The sequence below is a fragment of the Canis lupus genome, chromosome 16 (genome assembly GCF_048164855.1).
Source record: "Canis lupus baileyi chromosome 16, mCanLup2.hap1, whole genome shotgun sequence".
Classification (NCBI taxonomy): Eukaryota; Metazoa; Chordata; class Mammalia; order Carnivora; family Canidae; genus Canis; species Canis lupus.
This window is the reverse complement of record NC_132853.1, coordinates 7,512,157-7,524,459: the sequence shown is the minus strand read 5'-3', so window position 1 is coordinate 7,524,459 and position 12,303 is coordinate 7,512,157. Positions and strand designations below refer to the sequence as shown.

Here is a 12,303-nt window from a genome sequence, read left to right as displayed (position 1 = left end):
CACACAATGATACCATCGAGGGAAAACGGGTAAAGGGGACCCAGGATCTCTCGGTATCAATTCTCTGTGAGTTTACAATTATCTCGAATTTTTTTTAGAAACATAGGATCTTTATTTCTTTTCTTTTTTTAAGCATCATAAAAGCGGATCCCTGAGGCACTTTTCCCCTCATACAAAAATAACCAGAGCAGGGTAGGGGTTAGGAAGGCAAAAGCATGGTCTGGAATCAGAGCTCCTGGGCTGGTGTCCTGTGTCTGCCACTCAGTCACTGTGTGAGGCCCTGGAGATGCTCCTCAGCCTCTCTGGGCCTCAATTTCCTTATCTGTAAAATGGGAGTAATCAAAGTCCCCACCTGGTGGAGGCCCCGTGCACAGTGAGCCATAGTGAGCACTTCAGCATGCCACCCGTTAGCTGTTACTCCAGCAAAGGGAAGGAGCTAGAACAGACGGCTCCCTCACCCCTCCTAGCCAAGGCTCTATGCTTCCTAGCATTCTCCCGTGTACCTCCACAGACCCCCACAAAATCCCACAAGAGGAGTTGTTAGAACAGCAACTGTAACTATGGGCTTCATGAGTGGAGTGACTCCCACGACAACCTCTGAGGTGGGTGCTATCTTCGCACCCACCTGTGCTTTCTTTCACAGATGAAGAAAGGGAGGCTTGGGGGCACCTGGAGGGCTCAGTTGGTCAAGGGTCTGACTCTTGATTTCAGCTCAGGTCACGATCTCAGGGTCGTGGGGCAGAGCCCTGCATTGGGCTCTGTGCTCAGTGTGGAGTCTGCTCGTCCCTCCCCCTTTGCCCCTCCCCCTACTCACTCTCTCTCACTCTCTCACTCTCTCTCTCTCTCTCTCTCCTCGCAAATAAATAAATAAAATCTTAAAAAAAAAAAAAAAAAGGAAGCTCAGAGAAGCAGAGTGAGTAGCCCAGGCTCACAGAACTAGGAAGTGGCAGAAGCAGGATTTGAACCCGCGTCTATGACACTCATGAGCCCCAAACATCCACCCCACTGCCCTTCCTGAACGGAGTTACTCCCTTGGACGTAGGACAGTAAGAACATCCGATTCCTGACTTGGCCCCATGCTCCTCCTGCCATGTCACGCTCGTCCCGCCTGTTTCCTGAACACAGAGCTCCTGGCTGTGCAAGCCGCCCGCTCACACCCACCTGTCCACGACGGGGGAGCTCGCCTCCCACCGACCCCCACGTGAAGGTGGCCATACTCTCAGGCTGGTGCCACCCACATCTACCTGCCCCTCGCCCCTTGGATGTGGTGGGGGCACCCCCGGCCCCAGCTTCCTGAGCCACTGGTCTGGATCAGACAGCACCCTGAGGCTGACACTCACCGTGGACACTGAGGATGACGTCCCGGCGGTCCTCGCCTACCGCACTCACGGCCACACAGGAGTAGCTGCCAGAGTCTGAGGCCCGGGCGCTGGCCAAGGTGAGGACCCGGCCCCCAGGGAAGACCTGTGCCCCCCAGAAGGAAGCCCACATGAGCTTACGCACCTTGAGGGGCAGCGCCCACACCTTCAACGTGCCGGCCCCACTGCCGGGCACGCCTGGGCAGCAGGCTTCGGGCCCCAGAGCCCCCCACAATGCAGGGGAAGTGGGAGCTGTGCCCGGACCTTGGGCCCTCTGCCGGCCGGTGGGCAAACTCCATCAGTGCCCCCAAGACAGTCCTCCGGAGCAGCGCTACTGAGCCTTTGAACCCCGAGTTTAAAATATACAACAGACTTCAAAGAGTTAGAACCAAAGGAGAAATGTAAAATACTTCAATAATTTCTATATCAAATCATGTGATGAATAGACTTTTGGATAGTCTGAGTTGATGAAAATATTTCATTAAAATTGATTTCACTTTTTTCTTTTTACTCATTTGAATGTAGCTACTAGAAAATTTAAAATTATGTATACAGCTTGGAGCGCCTGGGTGGCTCAGTCAGTTGAGCATCCACTTCTTGGTTTCGGCTCAGGTGGTGATCTTGCGATTGTGGGATCAAGTCCCACGTCGGGCTCCATGCTCAGTGTGGTGTCTGCTTGAGACTTTCTCTCCCTCTCCCTTTGCCCCTCCTCCCCATGTTATCTCTCTCTTTCAAATAAATGAATAAATCTTTAAAACGAATAAATCTCTTAAAAATCGCATTGGTGGCCTGCATTATCTTTCTGGAGACCATGTGGCTCGAGACTCTCCATTTAGCAGCTCTCCTTCCTCCCTCCAGCAAACCGTCCTCGGTGGCCCCTCCTTCTTCCTCACGTCAGAGCTCTCAGGGCCTGACCTCTGCTTCTAGCACCTACTGAAGCACCAGGGAGGAGAGCCAGGGCTGCCTAGCCTGCTGACCTGGAGGCCAGAAGGCCCTGCAGTGGACACAGGGTTTCCATCCTTCAGCCACATCAGTGTGGGGCTGGGGGCTCCAGTGGCGTTGCAGGTCAGCCGGACCGGGGCATTGAGCAGCACAGGGCCTGGCAGGCTGGGTGGCAAGGTGATCCGAGGAGGCACTGAAGGGTAGCAATGACACAGGGTACAGGTGAGTCCCATTGGGAGCGAAACTGGCAGGGCCCCTGGCTGGGCCACCCCACAGAACACACAGACACAAACAAAAGTGCTGCAACTGCCACTCCCAACAGACGCACATCACTCTGTATCCTCAAGGTGCTCATCTCATTCTTATAATACTATCATGAGGCTTCTACAGATGGGGAACTGAGAATCAGAGAGGGCAAATCACCTGCCCAAGGTTGACCAGCTAGAAAGTGACAGAAATAGTACTTGAACTTGAGTCCTCTGGTCAACATGAGGTCATTATTATGGGGATGGCATGGGGTAACAAGGCTGAGGACTCCTGGGCTGGATAGATGGATGGATGAAGGATGCGTGGGTAGATAATGGTTGGATGGATGGATGAATGTATGATGAATGGATGCATAGATGGATGAACGGATGATGGATGGATGGATGAATGGATGATGGATGGATGGATGGATGGATGGAAGGACAGATGGTGGGTGGATGGATAGATGGATGGTGGATGGATGATGGATGATGGATGATGGATGGGTAAACAGATTGACAGACAAATGAATAGAAGGACAACTTTTTGGACAAGGACCCCTTCAGTGCCAGGGCAGCTCACCATTGACCCGTAGCCCATACTGCAGCTCTGTACTTCCTGCCACATTGGATGCCACACAGCGGTAGTTCCCAGCATCAGAAAATCGTGCTTGCTCAATGTGGAGAACTCTCCCATCAGCTGACACTGTCACTCCCTTCCAGGCAGAGACAGGCTGGCGGCCCTTGAACCAGGAGATATCTGGGGGAATGATGAGAGATGCAAGCAGTCCTGCCAGCCCTTCGGACTGTGTCTGGATAATGAGCACCTACAAAAGACTTCCGAGGTGGCCTTTATTTGGATTGCCCTTATTTCAGGCATCAGAGCAAGGCGGGTTCTCCAGGAAGAAGGCTGGGAGTGGAACAGGGCAGTGTGTCTGAGACAGGACAGAGGCAGAGGGGAAGTTCCATGGGGTGGAGGCTGGGGCAGCCAGGAGCAAGGAGAGTCAAAGCCAGCCCTGCACCCCCCTCACCACCCCTCCCTGCCCTCCCTGCCTGGAAGCCACGACAGAAACCTTTAGAGGAAAACATGGTGCCCCCTAAACCAGCAGCCTCATAAGCATGGACCAATTGTATCCTCAGCTTCCTTACACCCTGCCAGGGCCCACCCCATCTGCAGAACACTCACTCCTAGCCCCAAGTTCCTGGCCTTTCCCTCACTGCTGGTCTAGAGAAGAGCCCCGGACAGACAACAGCTCAGGGCTCCCAGTCCTTGGCCTGCCAAGCAGAGGGGTCTTACCAGGAGGTGGGACGCCCGAAGCCAGACACTCCAAGGTCACGGAGGCATTTTCTAGCACGGCCTTGTTCAGCGGGCCCGGCTCGATGTTGGGGGGCACTAGGGGAGACAGGGAGAGCCCTGGCTTGGTGGATGGGGGCTCTGGGCGGCTCATCTCAGCCATCCCTCTGCCTCTCCCCGGCCTTCCTAAAGGGTCCAGGCAATAAAAGCCCCGGACGGCTCATGTCCTCTGACCGAGGAACCACACTCTTGAACCCGCACGAGAACAAAGTCATTGGGCTGTGATCTCTGTGGCAGTGGTATGACGGGGACGACCCCAGTGCCCACCCCGGTGGAGAAGCAGAATGCTGGGCAGCCATGAAAAACGACAAGACAGGGATGTGTCCACACACACCAGGACGGGAACGAACCCACAAATGAATAGGACAAGCAAAGCCAGGTATGAATGCGACAAGGACATGCAGTGTTTTTAAAATCCCATTCCTTTCCCCACCCCTAGCCCCCCAGGGCAGCCCCAGGGCCCCCATGGGATCACCCACCATCCAGTGCCCTTGTCCTTACCCAAAACCTTGAGAGTCACATCCCTTTTGCTCTCGCCGGCCAGGCTGGTAGCAGCACAAGTGTAGATGCCTTCATCCCTTAGGTCCACCTTCTCGATCTGGGTCAGGGGGGAGGGATGGCAGAGTGTGTGCTGTGGGGACATGGGGACGCGGCACCCTGTGCTGGAGGGTGGTCAGAGGGATGCAGGGACACAGTGAGCAGCCAGCTTGCTGCAGACCCCAGGGGCAGGAGAAAGGAGTCAAGGGGACAGTTGGGCTCCGGGGCTGGAGTTCTAGGCCATGTATTCAGATGCCAGGGATACGTCCCTTCCCCCCATTCCACCCCTCCCGTAGCTGAGCCTTCTGAGACTCCTCTCCTCTCCAGGCCCACCACCCAGTGTTCATCCTACCTCCAGGCTGCTAGGGTCCCCACTCGGGACCAGCGAGACCCTCCACCTCTGCCCGGTTACCCCACCAGCCCTGGAGCCCCGGGCCGTACCTGCAGTTTCCCCCCCAAGGCTGCCAGGGCCACCCCATCCTTCCACCAGCGGAGACTTGGGGTGGGTGCTCCAGTCCCCACACATTGGAGGGTCACAGGCTGTAGGAAAGGGACTGTGATATTGTCACCTCCAACGATGGCCACCTCTGGGAGCTCTGGGCAGGGGGAGAGGCAGGGAGGGCCCAGGTCAGGGTCAGGAGGGGTGCAGTGAGCACCCAGCCATCTCCTCAATGCCTGGAGTGTGGGGAGTATCTTTACAGGGTCAGCCTCTGGCTTCCATCCACTCAACTCAACAGACACTTGGCTTAGGGGGAGAGCACTAGACCGGGAGCCAGCAGAGCAGGTCTTCCCTTTAAAATTCTCCTACCCATCCATCCACCCATCCATATGTGCACTGAGCATCTCTTCTGTACCGGGCTCAGGGGTATCACAGAGAACAGTGGCTACAGCGCTGTCCATGCAGAGCTGGGCAGTGGAGACGAGTAACCAAATGGGCAATTTTAATACAGCAGGTGGAAGGCCATGGCCATGGCAGGCTAGGCAGATTAGAAGCACGGTGGGAGCAAGGAGGGCTTCCTGGAGGAAGGGGTGTTTTAGGCCAAACCTGAAAGATAGGGAGGCACTAGGCAGGCAAAGACCAAGAGGAAGAATATTCCAGGCAGAGGAAATAGTCTTTGCAGGCTTGGAGGTGAGAAAGCTGATGTGTTTAAAGAATCGAGTGAAGTTCAGCGAGGTCAGCATGAAGAGAGCAAGCAAGCAGGTGAAGAGAGGGGAGGGGAGTGAGGGCCTGTGGACAGCACACATGACAAGTGGGGAAGCAGCTGGGCCAGCCTCTCATGCCTGTGTCTCTTCGGGGGCAGTGCAGCCTAGACATACCATCTAGAAAAGACCAGCCCTGGGCCCTTCCCTTGTCCACCAGGCCTACAAAGGACGGCCACGGGCCCCTGGCTCTACCCACCCCTAGTATCTCAGGCTGCCCGTGCCCCCTCACCGTGCACGGACAGCTCCACCTCAGCCCCCGCAGTGCCCGCCTCGTTGGTGGCCTGGCAGGCCAAGAGGCCCTCATGGCCTGGCTCCACACGGCTGATCTGCAGCATGGCCCCCCGTGAGGCCACCTGTACCCCAGCCAGCTCCTCGGCGGGGCGGCCGTTGTGCAGCCACCTGAGGAGGGCGGGGAGGGGGACGTGTCGGTCAGCATGAGGCCAGGGCAGTCAGGCTGGGCAGGCTGGCTCCATGGCCTCTTCACACTCCCGGGGAGGGGGAGTACTTCCCACCCCCACTGGCCCCCACCCTGCCCTGGCCTCTACTGCCGTCCCTTACGCACTGGAGAGTAGGTACTGGGGAGCCCGAGGCCTGGCAGGAAAGTTCCAGGGGCTGTCCCACGAGGGCGGTCACCTGGCCCACGCCTTCGGCCACCAGGAGCTGTGGGGGCACTGTGGGCAGGACCCACCAGTGGGTGTTTGGAGCCGAGCAAACCCAAGCCCCCAGCACCTCTGGAGCAGGATCCCAGCCTCACCCCTCTGGCCCCCCAGGTGGCCTTCCGGGACCACAGGACGAGTTAGCCCCTCTGGTCTCCCCACAGGCTTGGCCTGTTATTAAATGCCTGTCTCCCCACCAGACTGAGGCCTCAGGAGTCTCATCTGCCTTGTCCTCTGCTTTATCTCCGATACCACCTGGGCCTGGCCCAGAGTTGATGCCTAAGAAAAGTCTGTTGGATGGAAGAAGGCAGGCAAAGGCCCAACCCCACCCTGGAACCGGAGCCCAAAGCCCAGCTTTGGGCCTCAGGGAGTCCTTGATAATGACCATCCCGTTGACCAGGAAACACCTGGGAGGCAGAGTAGGGTCCTATCCCAAGCGATCTGGTTTGGGGTCGAGCAGGAACAGGAATCCTGCTCCTGGGGCTCAACCCTGTCCCTTAGTGTAGTTTGGCAAGATCTCCAGCCCAGATCTGTGTGTTCATATGTCTTAGGTGATACAGGCACGCAGGGCGCTTCACCCCCTGGCATCCCCCCAGGGCGGCAGGGACCCACACATAGTGGGGGGAGGAGAGGTGGTCCATAGTCCAGGTGACCCGGGTCAGGGGGACAGTCCCCAGCTCACCCTGCACCTCCACGGAGTACTGCAGAACAGCCTCCCCGGCGGGGCTGCTGGCCACGCAGTTGTACAGGCCTTCAGACGCCTCTCCCAGGCCCTCCAGGGTCAGCACACGGCCTCCTGCCTCCAGCCACGTCTCGTTGCTCTCTGCCACGGGCAGCCCCTCGTGGTGCCAGGAGAGGGTAGGGGGTGGCTGGCCTCTGGCCACACACTCCAGTGCCAAGGGCCTCCCCGCCACAGCCTTCACCACACGAGGCCCTCCTCCTGCACCCTCGATGGTGGGTGGGACTAGGGAAGAAGCACGGGGCTGCTCAGGGACCAGAGCGGGACACCAGTCTGTTACCTGCCCAGCAGGCCAGGCCAGCCTAAGACCCTTGTTGACCTCATGTCCCCAGGCTCACAGCACTCTCTCCCTCCTCTGCCCTGGGCCGCATCCCTCCCCTAACACTGCTTGCCTCTTCTCTCTATCCTGATCCTGCCAACCCTGGGGCTCCCCAAGAGCAGAACAAGAGCTTATCTGTGTGCCTCAGTGGCTGCACACAGTAGGCCTCCGCATCTGTGGAACCAAAGTGATGGGCTCCCCAGGGCCCGAGACCAGAACCGCTGCTCCTTCAAGTCCCCTCCCTGGTCTGAGGAAGAAGACACCTGGGGCAGGCCAAGCCCAGAGGGCCTGGTCAGTGGGGGTTCAGCCCTTGATGGTCAAGGGGGTAGCCAGAGGGGACTCCTCTCTCCCTCCCTGAGAAGGGCCCCCAAGTGGCTGAGACCATGGAGCCCTCACCAGGGGACATGGGAAGATGACAGCCTGGGATGAGTGTCTCAACCTTGTCTGGGCCACAAGCCCCTTTGAAACTTTTATGAAAATACACTTTCAGGACACGTGGGTTGCTCAGTGATTGAGCGTCTGCCTCGGGGGCTCAGGTCATGATCCCGGGGTCCTGGGATCGAGTCCCTCATTGGGATCTCCATAGGAAGCCTGCTTCTCCCTCTGCCTATGTTCCTGCCTCTCCCTCATGAATAATTTAAATCTTTCAAAAAAAAAAAAAAAAGGAAAATGCACTTTCCATTGCATTTCCAGGAGGTTCTTTGATCCCCAAATGAGCATTCCCGAGATGGCAGCTGGGCTCATCCTCACAGGCTGCCTGTGAACCCCACGCAGCCCAACTTCCCTTCAGGATCTCCATGGCTCCAGGGACCAAGCCTTCCTCATCTTTGGAGGCCAGAGCTCTGGAGCTGAGTCCTCTTGAGGGGCCAGGATGACCCAGTGGCCTGCCCTCTGGGTGTCAGACCCTGCCCCTGCCCACCTGCTCCCAGCTTTTCCTGGGCTCTCCACGTATCCTCAGAGCACAGTCCCTCAAGGTGGGTCTATACCCAGGTAAACAGCACATTTATGGTCAGACCCCCATCCCCACCCCATGAACCAGGTCCCATCACCTCCTAGCAAGTGACCCGCAGCCAGCCTGTCACCCCCAGAGGCCACTTTGCTCATGGGTAAGGCGGAGACAGGGAGACAAGGGCCCAGGCCCCTGAACCCTGATAAAATGAGCTGATGCTGTGAAAAGCCCCAGGGGCCCTGGCTTACAGTGAGTGATTAATGAAGAACAGTTAATTATTCACAGAGGAACAGTGACAAGGGCTATCCCTGGAGGGGACTGCGAATGCGGATTCTTGGCTGGGCTCTGCCTGGGCCCCAGACAGGCCCTCTGCCCCTGGCCTCAGCATCCTGCCTGTCCGGGCGAGGAAGTCAGACACGCCGAGATGGCCAAGTTCCCCGGGCAACTCCTTGGTCTCATGATCCTAGGCCTCTGGCCGCTCCCCTCGGCGACTTTTGAAGACAGGCCCACCACAGCCCAGAGGCCCCCGCTCCCACTGCCCACTCCAGCTGCCCGCTGCCCGCTGCACTCCCCAGCCACTCACCATAGACCTCCAGCCTGGTGGTCTTCTCTGTGACACCCACGGGGTTGCTGGCCTGGCAGGTGTAGGTGCCAGCATCCAAGCCCCGGGCCCTCCCCAGCTGCAGCTGCCGGCCGCCCCTGGTATAGACAGCCTCTGCGCTGAGCGGGAGGGAGGCCCCGTCCTTGAACCAGGTGATGTCAGGAGCAGGCACTCCTCGGGCCTCACACAAGAACCTCACTGGGTGGCCCTCCATGACGGCCACCTCGCTTGTCTCGTTGGAGCCCCAGATGGTGGGAGGCACTGAGAAGGACAGGCAGGGGGTGCTGGTCACAGGGAGCCTCCCCGGAGCCAACCCCAGAGTGGTAGTCACACGCCCATTGACCAAAAGCACTGCACGTGGCTCTGGTTCCTATTGCAGGGCACGGAGAGAGTAGGGGATCTGGGGATAGACGGGGAGGCCTCTCGGGAGATGTTGATGTGGGTCCTGGTCATCACAAGAGGTGCGGAGGTGGCAGAGGAGCCACAGGTCTGGGCTCTGGACCCACTCTGACTTTAACTCACTGCATGGCCGGGCACAGGTCACTTTCCCTCTCTGGCTCTCAGTCTCCCTATCTGCACAATGACCAAAATCAGGGGTTCACCACTGGTGACACCCACGGTGATCCCTGGGGGTGCGTGGGCACAGCATGAAATAGCACCATGCATCTCAGGACAGAACAGCTCCATCCTTCCCCAAATCCTTCCATCCTGATAATGACAAAGGGGAAGGTGTGGACGTTCGGCTGACTATGCCCTTAACCCTTCTAGTACTTTCTATATCAATGCTCTCTTGCTGTATTTGCTTTCACAGCTTCTTCCCTGAAGGCCAGGTGGCCCTGGCTTCCCAATTACAGTTGAGATATTAAATATCCTTTTAAATAGGTGAGTTTTTGTGTAAGACAAGGAACTTGATTTAAAAAAAATTTGGAGAAATGGTCATCCCGAGCAGGATCAGGAATAGTAAAGCTGCAAATCTGGGGATGGGGACAATGGGATTTGGGGACACTGGGCCAGGTTCCCTGTCCCTCCCCCCAGCCTGACTGGACTGGGGGCTGCTCCTCCAGGGCCCCCCTCTGCCCTGTCCTCCCTCCATGCAGAGGACAGCCGTGGTGGGGGCCGGGCTCACCCTGCATCCTGAGCTGGAAGTCCTTGGCCTGCTGGCCAGCGGGGCTGAAGGCCACACACTGGTACCATCCCTCATCCCCCAGGTGACTGCTGGTGATTCTGAGAACCTGGCCATCCTCTTGGAGCTGGACGTGAGGGTCTCCTGGTAGGATGGGCCTGGAAGGAGGGTCATGAGAACACCACCAGTTAGGCTGGTGCTGGCAGGGCCAGGCTGCTCAGAGCAGAGCCTGCCACTTGTGAAAAAGGAATCTTCAAGGTTCACCATCGCCAAATGGTGCTCGTCCACTAGGGAATGGGCACAAAATGTGGCTGATCTCTATGGTGGAATGTTATTCAGCCATTAAAAGCAATGAAGTATGGGACGCCTGGGTGGCTCAGTTGGTTAAGCATCTGCCTTAGGCTCAGGTCATGATCCTGGGGTCCCAGATCGAGCCCTGTGCTGGGCTCCCTGCTCAGTGGAGAGTCTGCTTCTCTGCCTCTGCCTCTCCCTCTGTTCGTGTTCTCTCTCTCACTCTCTCTCTCTCTCAAATAAAATCTTAAAAGAAAAAAAAGCACTTTTCTGTGCTGTGCAGATACTGCATTCCTTACAAACTGAAGGTTTGTGGCAACCCTGCATTGAGTAAGTCAGTTGGCGCCGTTTTTCCAATGGCATTTGCTCCCTGCATGCCTCTGTCATGATTTTGGTCATTTTCACACTATTTCAAACTCTCTCATTATCATCATATTTGCTAGGCTGTGATTTGTAGCATATATTTGTTATCCGTGATTGCAACTTGCCAAGAGCTCAGATGATGGTTAGCAATTTTTAGCGATAAACTATTTTGAATTAAAGTAGGTCCGTTGGTTTTTAGACACAATACTGTTGCATATTTGATAGACTGCAGTATAGTGGAACATGACTTTTATGCGCACTGGGAAACCAAAAAATTCATTTGATTTGCTTTATCGCGATATTTGCTCTCTTGCAGTGGGCTGCTGCCGAACCCGCAGCATCTCTGAGGTGTGCCTGTACGGATCTCTGCTCCAGCACGGATGAACCCCGAGAACTGGGTGCTAAGTTAGAGACGCCGGACACAAAAGGACACGTGCTGTATGACTGCATGAAACTTCTCTGAAATACAGGTAAATCTATAGAGACAGAAAGCAGACTAGTGGTTGCCGGGAGCTGGGGGGTAAGAAGGCAGGGGCTGATGGGTACGGGGTCCCCTTTTGGGGTGATGAAATGTTCTGGTACTAGACAGAGGTGGCTGATGGTGTGCCACACTGTGCGTGTACTCAGTACGACTGAAGTGCACACTTAAAATGGTTGATTTTATATTTCATGAATTTTACCTAAAAAAGAAAAGTTTAAAACAAAAAAGCAAGACTGGCTAAGTCATGAGACAATCCTGCAGGGAGAAAAGGAGGGTGTCCCCTGGGTAATGCCAGGCTGGGGCGGGAGATGGCCCACGCTGCCCCCTGCCCGGGCCCTGGGTGGCACACCTTCCTCGCAGAATTTGCAGCACCGTCACCCCCAAGGTCCCCCTCCTCTCGGCCGCGGCCTGGGCCCCACCCTCATGCCACCCACCAAGAAGACCACTCACTGCCCATCCTTGGTCCATTCCACCTGGGGCGTGGGGACCCCTGAGGTCCGGCACTTCAGCTCCACCTCTGCACCAGCCAGGCCCAGCACCTCCTGGGCAGCCCCAGATCCCAGCACAGAAGGAGGGACTGGGGAGCGAGGGGCAGAGGGGTGAGAACTCTTCAAATCCTGCACAGGCAAAGGCCCTGTGGTGGGCCTTCATCTATGCGGGTCCCCAGCCCAGGGCACCCTTCCCTCCCCATTTGTCCTTCACTCGAAGCTCCCTGGCTGGATGGGGACCCTGCTCTGTGCTTTCTCAGCAGCTTGCAGGGCCTTCTTGTAGCACATACAGGGCCAATTATGTGACTGTCTAATGTCTGTCCTGATAGCTCTGCAAGGACAGGGACAGAGTCTGCCACGGGCCCCTCTGCGCCCCGGACTCTCAGCAGGCAAAGACTCCCTCTTCCCTGCCCCCCACAAAAGGGTAGGGGCTCAGGCCTCACTCACTGAGCACGAGGAGATGGAAGTCCCGCTGGGCAGTCCCGGCCTGGTTCTCCGCCCGGCAGGAGTAGAGGCCAGAATCGCCCTCCTGGATCCTGGGGAGGTGGAGGGCCTGAGGCTTGTCCGGGAGACGGTGACTGCTAGCCTCAGGGATCTGGGCAGGGGAGGCCAGGGGGAGCTGGTAAGAGGGGTCTGGCCACCCCCCAGCATCAG

The 12,303-nt window shown here is 57.1% G+C and overlaps 1 protein-coding gene across 8 annotated transcripts in view; it reads right to left on the bottom strand.

The window, feature by feature from the left end:
* Positions 1-12,303, bottom strand: part of HMCN2 (hemicentin 2) — a 147,624-nt gene that overhangs the window by 61,731 nt on the left and 73,590 nt on the right. For all 8 annotated transcript variants that reach the window (XM_072778330.1, XM_072778333.1, XM_072778335.1 and 5 more), the window contains exons 28-40: positions 12,097-12,244; positions 11,612-11,738; positions 10,030-10,184; positions 8,886-9,164; positions 6,978-7,259; positions 6,202-6,310; positions 5,869-6,038; positions 4,878-5,032; positions 4,401-4,497; positions 3,843-3,938; positions 3,129-3,305; positions 2,336-2,493; positions 1,341-1,464 (exon numbers count right to left, since the gene is read on the bottom strand). In XM_072778330.1, the coding sequence (XP_072634431.1) occupies positions 1,341-1,464; positions 2,336-2,493; positions 3,129-3,305; positions 3,843-3,938; positions 4,401-4,497; positions 4,878-5,032; positions 5,869-6,038; positions 6,202-6,310; positions 6,978-7,259; positions 8,886-9,164; positions 10,030-10,184; positions 11,612-11,738; positions 12,097-12,244 (2,077 nt within the window). The remainder of the gene's footprint in view (positions 1-1,340; positions 1,465-2,335; positions 2,494-3,128; positions 3,306-3,842; positions 3,939-4,400; positions 4,498-4,877; positions 5,033-5,868; positions 6,039-6,201; positions 6,311-6,977; positions 7,260-8,885; positions 9,165-10,029; positions 10,185-11,611; positions 11,739-12,096; positions 12,245-12,303) is intronic.